Source organism: Pholis gunnellus (assembly GCF_910591455.1).
Source record: "Pholis gunnellus genome assembly, chromosome: 23".
NCBI classification, from domain to species: Eukaryota; Metazoa; Chordata; class Actinopteri; order Perciformes; family Pholidae; genus Pholis; species Pholis gunnellus.
The window spans coordinates 15,926,986-15,944,240 of record NC_136550.1 but is presented as its reverse complement, the minus strand read 5'-3'; the positions used below and the strand labels follow the sequence as shown (position 1 = coordinate 15,944,240).

Sequence of the window (17,255 nt, the reverse complement as noted above, 5' to 3'; positions counted from 1 at the left end):
TTCTATCACTTCTATCATGAAATAAAACAGTTTATGTTAAATCGGTGATAATAAGTGACAAGTTATATATTGTGACAGTTATAAAAAGTGAACAAAATATATGTTTGTGATGGTTATACTTTTATGCTTTTATATTTTTCTACGATCTCTCAACATCTTCAACTCTTTTTATTTTGGCTGCATGGCCTCTACCGCATGGGTTTTGTCTTTAGCAACTTGTTTAAGCCTTTGTTTATCAGAATCAAATGTTTCTCCATCCAAGTTATGAGTCATCCAAATAAAATACTGTTTTTTTTTTCATCTTATCCTCCATGTGCTCCACCATCTCCCCTCTCATATCCTGCCCATTCTGTTTCAAAGTTTTTATACCTCATTAATCTATAATCACTCCCAACCAGTCTATTAATCGAAAGGTCTGGATGGCAGGCAGTGCAGAATGAGCTCTCATTTGAACTAAAAATCATTATTCTCGCCATAAAAAGCTCTGGGGCACAGCAACCCCTGCCCAACCCCCAAATCAGCCTTATTATTGCTGGAACATCTTTCCTGACTTCTTCCCCTTGCTTTGAAACATCTTTATGTTTTTCACATAAGTAACTGCAAAATAATAATTATATTGTGCTTTTTTTGTGGTACCTTTCTTCATTTAATTACTTTTTTAACTTTAGTGCACTATGGACACCAGACACATTGAGTTTGTTTGATCCAGCACGCATCCATGCTCCCATTGTTAGCACCAGGGATCAGCTGTTTGCATTCTGTAACATGGCGGTGCTGCTATCGGAGTAGAGATCCAAAGTTCCCCGCAAACTGAGGAGGAAGAGACGTTATAAACCCGCCCTTTCTGCCATCATTATAGGGAATGTGAGAGCTCTCCCCAACAAGACGGACGAGTTATCGGCATCAGAGCGAATACCGGGAATGTAGCAGAATGCTATTTCCGGAGGCATGGCTTACTGCGCAGCATTAGACAGTTTCCGTATTATACGGGCAGACAGAACAAAGGAGAGTGGTAAGAGGAAGGCAGGCGGTCTGGCAGTATTTGTAAATGATAGATGGTGTAACCCTGGGCACATCACTATTAAAGAACAAATCTGTACTAAGGACATTGAGCTGCTATCCATTAGCATGAGGCCTCACTACCAACCAAAGGGAATTCCCGCATATTATTGCAATAGCTGCGTATATTCCCCCCTCTGCTAACACTGAGGTGGCATCATCCACTCAGTAACAAGCAGGCAGACACAACATCCGAATGCACTCCTTATCTCTGGTGACTTTAATCATCCAAAATGTTACATGCCACACCAGAGACAATAAAACACTGGATCTATTTCATGCCAACACCAAGGCAGCATACACCTCATCACATCCCGTTAAGATCTGACCACAACCTGGTGCACCTCCTGCCTGTGTACAAACCTCTCGTGCACAGACAGCCAGCAGTCACTCGCAGAGTCAAAAGATGGTCTGATGAGGCTCTGAAGGACTGTTTTCACTTAACCATGTGGGAAGTTTTTAGTGATGCCCATGGCGAGGACATCGACAGTCTCACACACTGTATAACAGACTATATTAACTTCTGTGTGGAGAATGTCGTACCCACCAGGACGGTACGGTTTCCAACAGCAAACCCTGGATAACTCCTGAAGTAAAGGCCCTCCTCAAGGAAAAGAAGAGGGCATTTAGGTCAGGTATCAAGGAGGAGCTGAAGACTGTGCTGAGGAGGAGGATCAGGGAAGGGAAAAACAGATGTAAGATAAAAATGGAGGATCAGTTGCAGCAGAGGAACATCAGCGGGGTCTGGAAGGGCCTTAAAACCATGTCTGGCCACCAGGAACCCAACTCCCAGCCTGTGGGGGACCAAAAGTGAGTGAATGATTGGAGCTCATTCTTCAACAGATCATGATCAGTCATCCTCCTCTCCCCCTAGCCAGTCCCCCATCGTCTGCACCACCTGTATATTGCCCCACCTCCCCCTCCCCTCCCACAACATTCAGCTCCCTTCCACCCTCCACATACACTGCACTTCCTGTCCAACACTCAGCACACAGCTTCCCCCCAAATTGTCCCTCACAATAAACCAGGTGAGGACAGAACTGAAGAAGTTCAAGGCCAGAAAGGCCTCGGGTCCGGATGGCGTCAGCTCAAGGCTTGTCAAGTCCTACGCAGACCAGCTGTGTGGAATTGTGGAGCACATCTTCAACCTGAAGCTGGGGAGAGTGCCACAGCTGTGGAAAACATCCTGCGTGGTACCAGTGCCAAAGACACCACACCCCAACCTCACACATGGATCCTGGACTACCTCACTAACCGTCCACAGTATGTGCAGATACGGGAGTGTGAGTCTAACCTGGTGTCTCAGAGCAGACTCTATCTGCTGAGGAGACTCCGGCCTTTTGGAGTATAGGGAGCGCTCTTCAGGATCTTTTCCGACTCTGTGGTGGCATCAGCCATCTTTTATGGAGTGGTCTGCTGGGGCAGCAGTATCTCGACTGCCTACAGGAAGAGACTGAATAGACTGGTTAAGAAGGCCAGCTGTGTCCCAGGATGCCTGTTGGATACAGTGGAAGAGAGAATGATGGCTAAGCTATCATCCCTGATGGACAACATCTTCCACCTCATGCTGGACACTCTATCAGCACTGTGCAGCACCGGCTGCTTCACCTGCGGTGTGTTAATGAGAGATACCGCAGGTCCTTCCTTCCTGCACACCATATAATAATCTGGCAAATTACTCATTCATTCATTCATGTGCAGTATCAATATCACTGTATGTATCTGAAATATAAATACTTTGTGCAAAATATACACTTCATATTTCCTACCTCATATGTGCAATAATGTGTATCCAAACACTCAATCTGATTATATTGTATTTTTTGCTTTTTTTTGCGATTTACATATTTGTTATACCTCTTCTGTTTGAATATTTATTATACTTGTTTTGTTTTTTATTTCTTTATTTGTTTGTTTGTTTTGTTTTCCACTGATGTCTCTTGTTGCTCTGTCCACTTTGCTGCTGTAATCCTGCAAATGTCTCCGCTGTGGGACTAATTAAGGATTGTCTTATCTTTTCTTAAAATCATTTGTTTTTTGGCAAGTTTTTTTGAAAATACAGCAGCTGCATCTTGAATTATGTGGTGAGACATAACATACATTTCATAATTACATTTTTGCATGAAGTTCAGCTACTTCAACTACAAAAGGAATACTCCAACAGACTGTGTTGTTCAGTGGCCAATTCATGTTGGCAAAATAATTATTTTAATAATTATTTTAAACTATCCAAAAATGTATAGTCTTACAGTAAAGGGACTGTCAAGTACTAGTCATTACGATATTCACCAGTAATTATGTAATCAGTGGGTAAAAAATAAGTTCTCTGAATTTATAGCTTAATCCTTTCTTCAACAGCCACACCCTGATTTATGTTTTATCTCATTGGCTTGGAGGGAACCAGTGTGATGTGTAATTCCTGGTTGGCCTATAAAAAATGCATCGTCATCTCTGCAGCATTCTATAATCGGCGACTGGTTGAATGCGGAGCAATATCGAACGAAGTGAGTGGCTTTGGAGCAAACATTTTCACATCCTCAGAAAGTGCTCCAGGCACTGGGAATTTTTTATGCATTCCAAGATTTTTGTCTCTCCATTACCTGTCAGAAACTCATGTGCATGCACAAAATCCACACTGCCAAGAGCACATCGGACCTGGTGGCACATTGGACCAGGGAGCACATTGGACCTGGTAGCACATTGGACCAGGGAGCACATTGGACCTGGTAGCACATTGGACCAGGGAGCACATTGGACCTGGGAGCACATCGGACCTGGTGGCACATTGGACCAGGGAGCACATTGGACCTGGTAGCACATTGGACCAGGGAGCACATCGGACCTGGTGGCACATTGGACCAGGGAGCACATTGGACCTGGTAGCACATTGGACCAGGGAGCACATTGGACCTGGGCATGAGAGCAGATTGGAGCGGTGAGAATTTCCGCCCATCGCTAAAGTTGCTGTACGATCCCTCTATTATTTTCAGGACAAAGTGGACTAATATGTTTGCTGCAGTGATGCCATATGGATACATGGTTACATGACCTTAAATACAAACGGAAAACGAAAAACGGACACATATTTAATCTCATTCATTCAAATCACACTAAGAACAAAAGCCTTAGTGATCAGGAAAACATTAAACAATGTAGCCAACACAGATCAAAAACTATTACATTTCTTTCAGTCAAAACCTGAAAGCAGTTGCTGTCGGCAATGACACAGAGAGCCACATCACAGTCCTTGTAGTCCCAGGAGCTAGACTGCTTCACTTGCTTGGACTCCTCCTGCATCCATACAAGGCCCTAACATAGACTGGATATAAGAGCACAATTGTCAATTGTCTCATTCTTCAGTCTAAAAGTCAAATGTATTGAAAAGAAGATACATGGAATGATTTCCCAAATTCAACATGTTTTTTTTCTAACAAAATATTCTGCTTCAATCTATATTTGTTGGTGTTTAGCTCTTCAAAAACAATATTTTCACTATGGTGAAAAACACAAAGGGAGGCATACACCTGTATCAACAGAGCGGTCTAGCAGCAATAACAGCACCAGAAATGTGTTATTGTGGTTCTAGAACAATTCATGGTTTTCTTTGCTTCAAGAATATCTGTAGTCCATTGTACCGCCCCGACATGTTGCTGGTGTATTGGTGCTGTAAATTATATCACACAGGCTCAATCTGGTGCTCTACATTTAAGGAAAATTCTGCAAAATGCAAAAATATCACTTTATTTTCCATCCTGTTCAGAAATTCTCACTATCTCACTTATTCAGCATAACAGTATCAAAATACTACAAATATACAAAAGAAGATTACACTTCCTCTTAAATATATGTCTCATTCATTTCCATACAGATCAATGTGGCTCAGCATAACACCATATTTATTACTAGCAGTCATACAAAACGCTAATATGAGCGACGAGGTCTCCCTCACCTCATTATCAAGGCTACCGCAACCTTTACTGTAGCTACTAGCTGGCTAAACTGACGCAGTTTTTACAGTCGCTAATACACACTTACAAAACCTCACACAGTGCCAACGAAGTAGAGTAAAAACATTGACCAGCTTACCTGCAAAATGCAAAACTTTTTCTCACTTATTCACCCCAGACTTCCCTGTGACTCTCCTGTCACAGACACTGCTCATGTAACAACACTGAAATCTACTGGTGGTACACTGGTACTACTGCCTAAAGATGACAATGCTGATGAATACCACTGTACCCCAAAGTCTAACTACAATGAACACATAGGAAACATAACAAACTCTCTTTACCTGCATTACACCCACAAATTATTCAAATTAATAAACTACACATGACTTATTGTACCACACTGGCATTATTATAATTGGCCTTGTATACATATGTGTGTGTGTGTGTGTGTGTGTGTGTGTGTGTGTGTGTGTGTGTGTGTGTGTGTGTGTGTGTGTGTGTGTGTGTGTGTGTTGTGGCATCACAAGGGGCCAGGTGGTAGATGGGTGCTACATTCCCCTCAATGATCAGCAGCCACATCACAAAATGGCCACCGAGGCACGAACCACAGCTTCGGCATGGACTAGCGGAGCCTGGGATCAAACCGCCGATCATCTGATTGACGGACGACCCTGCTCTCCCGCTGAGCCACAGTGGTAGCTAATTAACTTGGTCAGGTTTCTAGATATGACTCCACGCCATCCATAGTGGGATTAATGCTGTCTCTCCTAGTCTTACTGTATTTACACCTCTCTTTAGCCGCCAGTGTTAAATAGGAAGCAATTGTCGGTGGCTCTGGCCCCCACAATGCATTTCACTTGACGTTCCTCAGAATAGAAACAGTAATCCAGCCACCCAGCTGCTTTGAGGGTGTCTGGGGACGACGAATAGGAACTACATCATAGCTACGGCAGCAAACGACTGACCTTCCACGGCGCAGAACTAAGCCTTGCCTCCAACACAAATAATAAACTGCATTTATCACATGTACCATAATTACTAAAGAAGGCAGGGAAATGGCAAAACATGTGACATACTGAGAAAAAGAGCGCGGGAGAGGGAAACATGGAAGCTATCACTCACTGCTAAGCTGAAATACGGTAGCTAACATCATCAGAACTAGACATGTATAAACCTGGGATTAAGAGAGAGGGAGAGAGCTATGAGTGTTTTGATGGAACGAGTGAAAGTTTAAATGTATAGCGGGTAATTTGCCACTGTATACACAAATAACTGGGTTAAGTTATAGCAGCTAAAGTACGCTACCAGAACACGGATACACTGGCAACTTGGAATGAGACAATTCGCTTACTGTAGCATGTCCGCAAGACCAACACAGCCCAGATGGCCCAATCTATGTTTAACACCCTAATGATCCAGCCTCCTAGTGGACTTCAACACATCAGGTCTAGCAGACCCACTCCATCCACAACTGCTTTTTTTTTAAGCACTGAGTTCAGGCTGCCAACACGACCATCACCACTAGATCTGGACGACATGTCCATGTGATCCCGAGTGCACTTAGGCCAACGAGAAAGATGAAAACACTTGCCAGCTCACCGCAGAGAAGTAGCTCACCACTGCAATGCCACTTCATTTTCTCCAGCTGTTACAGAGCACTCTGGGAGAGCTGATTGCTGAATGGCTTGGTGGTGCTTCGGGTGTGTATGTGTCTCATTTTGTGTTTGTCAGCGGTTGATGTCCCACTGCGCAAAAGAGTAAATCCTCTCATCCTTAACCAGGCTGACGTGCTAGCTCATCATTCTCTTTCATCAAGACCTCTTCTTCCAGGCTCCCTCCTGTTCAACCCTCAACCCTTGGCTAAATGCGGCAGAATCTTTTTTCGTCTGTGCTTTGGATTGCTTTAAAATTACCTCCAGAAAGCTGTCAAAAAGCTGCAGACAAAAAAACAAATGCAAATACAGTAGATGTTACACTTGCATTATTTAACCTCTTTTACACCTCAGTTACATTCAGTTTCCTAATCTGTCATAATAAGTATGTGCTGACTTAATCTGCCTTGCTTGCATTACGTGGCTGAGAGCACGTTTCCTGGAGTAGAATTGAAGTCATTAATTATCAATAAGCGGCCAACCTTCCTAAGCCTTGCCGCGCTGAAACCTGTGCTGCTTTTCAAAACTTGTCACTAACAATCCCCCTCGCTCTACTTGGTGGGTGTGACTGAGCTGTACTGGAGAAACAATCCAGCAGCTAGCAATCAATCTAAAACGCACAGCAGGTCCTACCTGCTCGTAAAGCTGCCAGATTTGGGGATTGGCCAGTAATTCACCACTAGCCCGGGGCTGTTCTTCCATCGTCGTTGCAATGACAGATCACCCAGACGTTTTGATTTGTCACCGGGCTCAGACCACGGACCACAAAGTGGTAATATGGTGAACAGAGAGCTGATAGAATGCATTCAGGGCAGTTTGAGAGAATAAGCTGGCTGCCCTTTCCCTAACATTTTGGTTTTACATAGGGCTGCTGTTTTAATATGTAACATAAGTGTTTGAGAAGACTACAACGGCAAGCATTTTCAGAGGTCCTTTTCTTCAAATCACTACCATACTGCCTTTTGCTATTGATATTAACTAATTAAACCATAGAGGAAATTTACCCAAAGAGTGTTATAAGTTTCCTCACCAACTGCTACTTGATCTTGTTTTTGTCTGTCTGCTCTCAGGTCTACTGACTATGGCACCACCTACACCAAACTCAACCTGATGCCAGGGACAACTATCGTGGTGACCAGCTTCTACATCTGCCCAAACAACAAAAAAAAGGTCTAGACTTATTTGAATGATTGTGTTGTCCATGAGCTCGCTGACAATTTTAGATGAAAAAGCAAATGCTCTCGTGTTTTGTTCACTAACGTGAGCTGGAGGCCTGAATGATTATTGAATTAAGATACATCTCGATGTCTGATTTGACTAAATGATTACATTTTAGACTTTTGAATTTAATTGTTTAAGGCCTCCATTTGTAGGATTTGAAAATGCATTATTTTTTGGGACAAAAAATACTCAATCATGTGACCAGCTTTTATATTGACGATTCCATGATAAAAATGTTTTACTTCCTGTGCCATCATTATTTATTTATTTATTTTTTAAAGTATTTCATTACACAACATCTGTGGGGCAACTACAAAATGCCCGCTAGGGTACATAGTATACTTCTGGTGTCTGCAGGGACCCCAGTTGGTATGATTTAAAGTTAAGCATGGCAAATAATATTGATGCAAATGTGTCCTTTCTCTGGAAAGGAAATATGATGGATTTTTTTTGTGACTACACAAAGATTAGCATATGTAGTGCTGTTGATCTTGAACAGCAACTTTGGCCACATGTAACACTCCTACCCATGTTATACTTATTCAATCCATAGGAAGCATCTGAACAACAGTTAATTAAGAACAAAAACAGGTACCACAAAAGTTAAAGCATGAGCCAAGAGGTACACTAGGCAACTTAAACTGAGATACAACTGGACTGCCAGCTGCGGTGGCCTGTAGTGCAGGTGATATCTCCCAGGGTTAGGGTTAGGGTTCTTCCAATCAATGAAAAGATGCAGGGAGATTAGATGTTGTCTTACATTCTGCTCCAGTCACCACTCCAAACGTCTGTGTGGGATCTGCCATCTCATTTTCTTCACACACACATGCGCACACACATACACACAGAATATTAAAGGGCCAAACAACATTCAAGCATTTTATTGCATGGGAATGGAGACATCTTTATCTTCCGTGGGGACAGAAAGAGAGAGAGAATGAAAGAAACTGACTGGTGATGTGTGTAGTGACAGTAGGATGTCTGGTAATATGAGCTGGGGATCAAGCTGCTGCTTAAACACACCTCCAGGCCAGGCAGGCGAGATGACTAATGGAAGCTCAGGTTCGGTGCTTCTTGCTGGAATGGGTGTGTGGTGCTGGTGATACGAGAGTAGTTGATCATCAAACACTTTGATCCCTCTAACTAAATATCAGTATGCTGCCATGTGTTTACTTCCTTGTTTTCAGCGTCCAAATTATGAGCGATCAGTGTCATTAGTTACCTCTACACACATACAAACACACATACGTGAGCACAGTTTGATCAATACTGCTAATCTCATCAAAAAACAGCAAACAGGAGGGTATTCAAGCTCTGTGAGGGGATTACACATTGTGAAGGGATCACACAAAAGGTGTGAGGGGACTCGGGTAATCAATAGGACTTGAGGCAATTAGAGAAAGGTGAATCTTCAGACAGAGACAACGTCACCCTCGCTTTCTCTTGTTCATTGAGCGCTCTATTAAAGATCTGCTCTAGAGCCTTTGCAGGAGAAGGCTCCCAAGAACTGTTGACATATTTCAACGCCAGTAGAGTCGTAATATACTTTGAGACTGGAAGCTCAGTGCGCCCTCCCTCAGCAATTTTCTTTAACACCTGTGTCTAGGGGGCTGTCAGCTGAGCAAATGTTTGCACAAGTCTGTTTCCTTGTTGAGTGCTTAGTGTGTGGTCTAAATGAAGGTTCCAGTGTAGGCTAAAAGTGATTATAAAAGCTGTTGGATCTTTACCAGCCATCATAGCAACAATGGCAGAGATCTAAATTCTATCCTAATTCTATGCTAGTCTGGATACATGTCCACAAGAGTGAACAACAATCCTATAACAAATCTTTACTGAATCATCAATGTCACTAACCAAATCAGTAGCTTTTATCATTGATAAAGTGACTGAAAGAGACTGTCCTCCCAAGAAGATGGATGGAGGGATGGATGTATGTGCTTTTCACTAATGGGTAAAACTTCTGTAACTCCAAGTGGTATTAGAAGGTATTGAAACTTGACCAAATATAATGAAAACAAGAGAAAAAAGACTTGATCAGACAGTTCCGGGATAACTAATAGATGGATGTATATTTCTTTCCCTCCAGATATAGTTACACTGGAGTTGTGCCAATTAAAATTTTCTTGGTCGATTCCAATATCAGATTTCTTTTTTTTTTTTAAGTCTGACCTGCTGATTCTAATTTGTGTCAATTCCTTTCTAAGAACTATAATTGAAAGCAAGGCTCCGGACTAACTTTTCTTTTTTACCACTGTACCAGAACTGTCCCGAAACATAAATTCAAACACCCCAAAGTCAATGTTAATGGCCAACAATTCTAAATGTTATCCACTGCCCACTCCATTGGGCGCAGGGCCGTCCCGGCGTCTTGTGGTCCATTGCCAAACCACACATTGATTGCTCACAGCTCTGTGTGGTTCATTTAGATTAACATATAAAGACAAGAAAAAAGAAAAAGAACTTTAAGAGAAGTGTTATCATTCATAATCTTTATCATTTAAGAAGCTCAACAAAGGAGTTCTTTATTAATGTTTCCAGCAGGGCAACATTTTTGCGTTTATTTCCTTTCTTGTCCTCTCTCCCTGATGTCTTGATGTTTGGCAACCAATATATAGATAGCAAAGTTGAGAAATGTGTTGGATTAGAATTTGTGTCTAGCACATTATGAGGTTGAAGCAGTGGCGGGCCGTCAGGGCCTGCAAAGCCTTCTCTGCTGGCCGAAACAGAATCACAAAGTTATAGCTATTTTATAATTTAATATTATTTCTTAAATACATTTAATTTTTTCTTATATGTATTATAGTTTATACAAATATTTTTCCCATTATCTTATTTTCTCATTGCACAGCTACTGTGCTCCTCAGTTGCTCTGCTTCCAGTGCAGCTTGTTTTAAGTAGAGCTTTTATCCAATCAGATTTCACCTCTGTGTCTCTAGGTAAGAAGAGAGGCCCCAGGCCTGCAGACTCACCAGTGAATCCATGTGCAGGTTAAGTGAATGGGGACGATATTGTTGATTGACATAGTCTTCAACCAATCAGATCTTTAGTTTGAGATTCGCCAGAGCGGTTTGCAGGCCTACAGCTACGTCAGCATTACTGCAGCTCAGAATCCAGTTGCAGCTCTGCCGCAAGGTGCATAGTGTGCTGTGATTGGTCAGTGGGCGAGCACGTGACTAAAGTGAAACTAATGCTTTCTAGCAGAACTTAGGTTGTAGCAGTCAAGTGGAACGATATGGAAGAAATTATGGCAAATTATGTTTTTTTTTACCTAGCTCTGTTTTTTTAACATCAAATGGCAGAAGGAGGAGAAACGGATTTAGTGGCGGAGTTACTGGGAACGCTTTTCTCAAGAAGGACATTTCATGACAAACTGGACAGTAAGAAATGACCCCACAGCTAGCAGCCCTGACCCAGCCAGGAAAAGGATTTGTTTGCAGCGTCGGAGAAGCGTTGCACATGTTATGGCTGTGAATGTGTTTCATTTTAACTGAGCGTCGGTACTTTTGGAGAGACTCGAGTGGATCTACAACTCAACAACCACGTTCGCAGGGAAACAGCTCCACAACCGCGGCCCGCCCTTCGCCGGTCCACAGCCGAAGACGACGACCGAACGGCGGTCGAAGACGACCAGCGAACAGCGGCGGAAGACCGACAACCGACCGGCAGCGGAAGACCGACGACGACCGGCGAAATACAACTGTGGAGGCTCGACTGGCATCGATGAATGGAGAAGGACTTCTTACTGGAACTGATGTACTGGGATTAAACTCTTTGTCAACAAAGAAAGGAGGATAGACAGCATTTGGTAAGTGAAGTTCGTTTGTTTACCTCTACAGTTACTACTGTTCATTTGTCGATCGTGGCGTTTTTATGAATAATATTTGAATGGCTCGTGTGGTGGAATGCGTGGATCCGCTGCAGGTCTGCTGGATTGATTTGTTGCTTTGTTGTCATATGAATATATGCGACTGCTCTTGTGAGTTTGTCATTGTGTTACATTGATTTGGACTATATTGTCCGTTAATGACGCAACGTCCCGTCATGCTCGTATTCATGTATCTGCACTCTGCATTTCGTGTTTTGTATGCTAGGTGTTGAGCTTCATGTAACATTGTATTTCATTTGTCAAATGTTGCAGTGTTATGTGAATATGCAGCTTTTACACGAAACAAATAATAACCCGTAGCTGTGACGTCATAATGAGGTTATTAGAAGTGTAGAACAGCACTATAAAATCCACGGCCCGCCACTGGGTTGAAGACAATTCGTTGTCCATTAACAGCTTATACAAATCTGTTCCCCTTTGAGATATTAGTACTGTGGATGACGTCTTTCTTGATGTCATAACTTTTTCTTCTCTATCAATTAGAGGTCCAGTGGACTGTTTGAATTTCAGAGAGCTTGGACATCAGAGGCTCTCTTGGGGCATGACTGGTCATTCCTTTTTACCTCTTTAAGCTCTACATGGAAAGTTACACTCTGATAAAATATTGTTAAGATGTAGTCGCCTATATTTTAAAATGTGAGCCGCCACAGTTCAATAATCCACGGTGATTCTGAAACCTTAGCATCTGTGATATTATGCTGACACATCACAATCAGCCACAGAAAATGTAAGATCTTTATTGTAGCACATTACTCACACATAGGCACTTCTTTCCTTTAATCAGATATTAAGATAAGTCTGGAAGACACGGAGCATGGAAGAAACAAGAAATAAGCAAAGTTCTATCCCCAGCCAGGAGGCTCATAAGAAGTTTAAAAGTGAAATATCACAATATTCATTTATTAAGTGAGCACAGCATTGACCGCACCAACAATATTACTGTAGGCAGAGACACATCAACCACATGCTGCCTGCAGGATGGGAGAGTTTAAAAATGTATTTATGCATGGCGTATTGGAATTAGAGGTAGAGATAAGAATAAACCCACTAAGGGGGTCTGCCTTCGCCTTAGCTGGCTCTTTAAGTGCTCTCATGCAAGTGCTTCAAATCTTTATCAGCCTTTGAAGTATAGGGGAAATGGTTAAGTTACAAGGTCAGCTAAGGGCTGTAGAATAAGCTGCAGAATGATTGATAAAGTCGGTTTTATAGAAAATGATCATGTTCTCTCACAGTCTCAGGGGTTGTGGTTTTCGTAACCTCATTAATTCCATCTCAGAGCAAAGACCGGAACCATGGGCCAGAGATATAGGAAGGCCAAGAAAAAACTTGTCAAAGATTCCTCACCCTCTATATGTAATCATCACATTTTCAAAGTGGGAGCTGGTTTCTTTTGCTTTCGCACAATTTCTGTGCGAAATCAAACCAAATCAATGCATATAATTATGCTACAAAGCAACAACTCCTTGGACTGCCACAGAAACAAATCAACAGTATTAGAAATATATTTAATCACCATAGTCGGACTCAAGTGATGAGTAAACACGGACATAAGTAAAATTGTTTCAAAAAGAGTGATAGACTGACTGATACTGCAGATGTAGTGTCAGCACTTCAGTGATTGGCAGTTTAAGTAGCTTCTAAGAGCAACTCAATTGATTCAGATGCTGTCCCCTATAATAGCATGACGACATTTTTTTGTAATTGGTGAAATGGCCGTCTGCTCTTCTCTCTACGATCTCTTTCTGACTGTAAACTGTCTCCCCTGCCTTCCATAAGAAAACCACTATAATAGTAATATTCTCGATAATTATATAGATAATTTTCTCCGAAGCCTTTCTTGTCTGGCGTTATTGTAGAAGAGAGGGCCTTGAAAGTAATTATGTATAAAATCAGGGTAAACGCAGTTCAACAGTAATAGAAGCCACCCTGCTAATGGAAAATGTTGTGAATGGTGGATGAATAAACCAAGAGGAAGAATGTTTTTCATGAATTCTATCTCAGTTTACATGTTTTATGGTTGATCTCACCAGGAAAAAAAATACTCAAAAGAACTTTCAACTTGGCTCATACACATGAATACATAACACTTTAATACAGCGGGTAAAATAAGTATTGAACACGTCACCATTTCTCTCAGTATAAATATTTCTAAAAGTGCTATTGACATGAAATGTTCACCAGATGTCAGTAACAACCCAATTAATCCACACATACAAAGAAAACCAAACGAATAAGTTCAGAAATTAAGTTATGTGTAATAAAATGGAATGACACAGGGAAAAAGTATTGAACACGCTTACTGAAATTGATTTAATACTTCGTACAAAAGTTGTAAGAAATGACGGCTTCAAGACGCCTCCTGTATGGAAGAACTAGTTGCATGCATTGCTCAGGTGTGATTTTGGCCCATTCTTCCACACAAACAGTCTTCAAATCTTGAAGGTTCCGTGAGACTCTTCTATGAACTCTGATCTTTAGTTCTTTCCATATTTTTTCTATTGGATTCAAGTCAGGTGATTGGCTGGGCCATTCTAGCAGCTTTATTTTCTTTCTCTGAAACCAATTGAGTTCCCTTGGCTGTGTGTTTGGCATCATTGTTGTGCTAAAATGTCCACCCTCGTAGACTAAAATGTCCACCTAACTGGTAGATGGCAGCAGATTTTTATCAAGAATGTCTTGGTACATTTTTCCATTCATCCTTCATTCAATTATATGAAGTTTGCCAGTGCCACCATGATGTTCCCACCTCCAAACTTCACTGTTAGTTTGGTGTTTTTAGGGTGATGTGCAGTGCCATTTGACCTCCAAACATGATGTGTATTATGGCATCCAAAGAGTTCAATTTTGGTCTCACCTGACCACACTATATTCTCCCAGTATTTCACAGGCTTGTCTAAATGTTGTGCAGCAAACTTTAAACGAGCTTCAACATGCTTTTTCTTCAGCAATGGAGTCTTGCATGGTGAGCGTGCATACAGGCCACGGTGGTTGAGTGCATTACTTAATTTTCTTTGAAACTATTGTACCTGCTGATTCCAGGTCTTTCTGAAGCTCTCCACAAGTGGTCCTTGGCTCTTGGACAACTCTTCTGATAATTATTTTCACTCCTCTGTCAGCAATCTTGCGAAGAGAACCCGGTCGAGGCCGGTTTATGGTGAAATGATGATCTTTCCACTTCCGGATTATGGCCCCTACAGTGCTCAATTGGTTTCAGAGAAAGAAAATAAAGCTGCTAGAATGGCCCAGCCAATCACCTGACTTGAATCCAATAGAAAAAAATATGGAACGAACTAAAGATCAGAATTCATAGAAGAGTCTCATGGAACCTTCAAGATTTGAAGACTGTTTGTGTGGAAGAATGGGCCAAAATCACACCTGAGCAATGCATGCGACTAGTTCCTCCATACAGGAGGCGTCTTGAAGCCGTCATTTCCAACAAAGGCTTTTGTATGAAGTATTAAATCAATTTCAGTAAGCGTGTTCAATACTTTTTCCCTGTGTCATTCCATTTTATTACACATAACTTAATTTCTGAACTTATTCGTTTGGTTTTCTTTGTATGTGTGGATTAATTGGGTTGTTACCGACATCTGGTGAAAATGTCCTGTCAATAGCACCTTTAGAAATATTTACTGAGAAAAATGGTGACGTGTTCAATACTTATTTTACCCGCTGTATATGACAGACCCAATGTGTCCACCCCTTTATTTTTGTGTGATTAATTGTAAATAATTCATTAGATTTACAGACATACTTTGGTGGAGCACTTTGCTCTCAGCCTCTGGGGATTTCACCAAGTGTTTGCTCATCCAGGTTTTGAGTAATTGGCTGTGTGAAAACACTTGGAAATAGAAAGCTACGCTAGTCTCTTTGTGTATATGGCTCCCATACTAATGTCGCTGACTAGCAGAGTGGAGCTGTGGGGTATCAGCCACAAATGTAGGTTTTCCTTCCTCTTGAAATAAAACTTAAAAACATGCTAAATGACCTTTCAATACAGTTAGAAACGAGGATGAAAACTACACTGGTTAAACCACAGCAAAGCCACATGAGAACCAGCCATTCCCCTGTTGTTTCCTCCTACTCCTTACTCCGTCTATCCCTTCAACCATGTCATCTGAGATGCAGTCTTTCCTTTATCCTGTGCCCAGACTCTGATCTGGGAACTGTGCACAGGCTGATAAGGAGACTGGAGCGTATTGTGCAACTGTGACCCTAGTTGGAGGCAAGGTTAGACCACAGAAGCTACCGCTAATACTTACTGGAGGGTTATCAACTCTCCGTTCCACTACAGTGGTTCGGTCCACCCACGCGGTCATATGGAAACAGTGTTCAACTTCGGAGTCTACATGCCTCATCGAAGCATCAGGAAGACAGGTGCTAGGGCATTATGCTCAGTCAGAGAGTCAGGAAGCAACTGACTTTGAATGAGAGACTCGTTTCTATTATCACTAGACAGAGAGAGGTTCAGTTTTGGACTTCCTTATTTTTTCGAAGTAAAACTATATGAGACCGTATGAGAAAGACATAATGTATGTGAGGCAGCCGGCAGCAGGTTTTCTTGATATTATGGCACACCAGATGCTGTTCTCTCTTCGTCTGTCTCACATCTTATCAGTACTTCCTGTATCAGCAGAATCAGTGTGTTAGTCTACAAAAGAACACACAAAGAAGCGGATAGTTCAGTCTATGAAGAGGCATTAGCCAGAGAAGAAATCACATGATAAGAGACCTCAGAGTCAAGAAGCATTTCATTGTCATGTTATTTCTGAAAAAAGCAGTAGTTGTAGAAAAGACTCATAGTGAGGTGTGAAAATGTATATTTGATTGTAAAAAAGATACAAAAACGGGCACCGGGAGCAGCACTCTACCTAAAAAAGCAACACTGCATGACGGGAGTCAGCAACTTTCATTGATTGAAAATGTAACGTTAGATTAAGCTAAACGAGTAATAATTCAACAACAACCGTAACAAGCTCAGAGAACTCAGCAGAGAGAGAGAGAGACAATGTGTCCTAAAAGCAAGTCTTGCGTTACCTTACGCTATGCCATGTAAAAAAACCACGTACCTGACAGCTGTGCCCTCAAGATCAGACTGGAGACGAAACCACTTTAATGATTGCTGAGTACTACATGCTATCTTCCGGCGTTTAGTAGTTTTCAAACAGAAAACATGTTTTATATTGTGATATTTACTGGAAATGACAAAATAGCCAACAGCAAATAGGAAACTTTCAGCTCCCCGGCAATCTCTCTCCAACCAGTTGCTACTTTATTCAGGTTTTTGTACTAAAATGAGGAGTTATTGTCCTAATTTCAACCTCACAAATCAGCTTTCCCTAATCCCTTGCAGGCTTTTAAATCAAGCAACAGGAAAAAATAGAAACTGGATGTCTGACACAATTTAAGCTCAATAGGGCGCACTGTACAGTACTGTGTCACTCGTGGCCAGTTAGGACTGTGTGTCAAAATAGGTGTGCTGTCTGT

The 17,255-nt window shown here is 41.8% G+C and overlaps 1 protein-coding gene across 1 annotated transcript in view; it reads left to right on the top strand.

Annotated features, from left to right (window-relative positions):
• The window catches only part of sorcs2 (sortilin-related VPS10 domain containing receptor 2), a gene marked incomplete at its 5' end in the record, with an annotated part of 266,050 nt that overhangs the window by 139,163 nt on the left and 109,632 nt on the right, over positions 1–17,255 (top strand). The window contains one exon of the mRNA XM_079185210.1: positions 7,732–7,831. Within this exon, the coding sequence (XP_079041336.1) occupies positions 7,732–7,831 (100 nt within the window). The remainder of the gene's footprint in view (positions 1–7,731; positions 7,832–17,255) is intronic.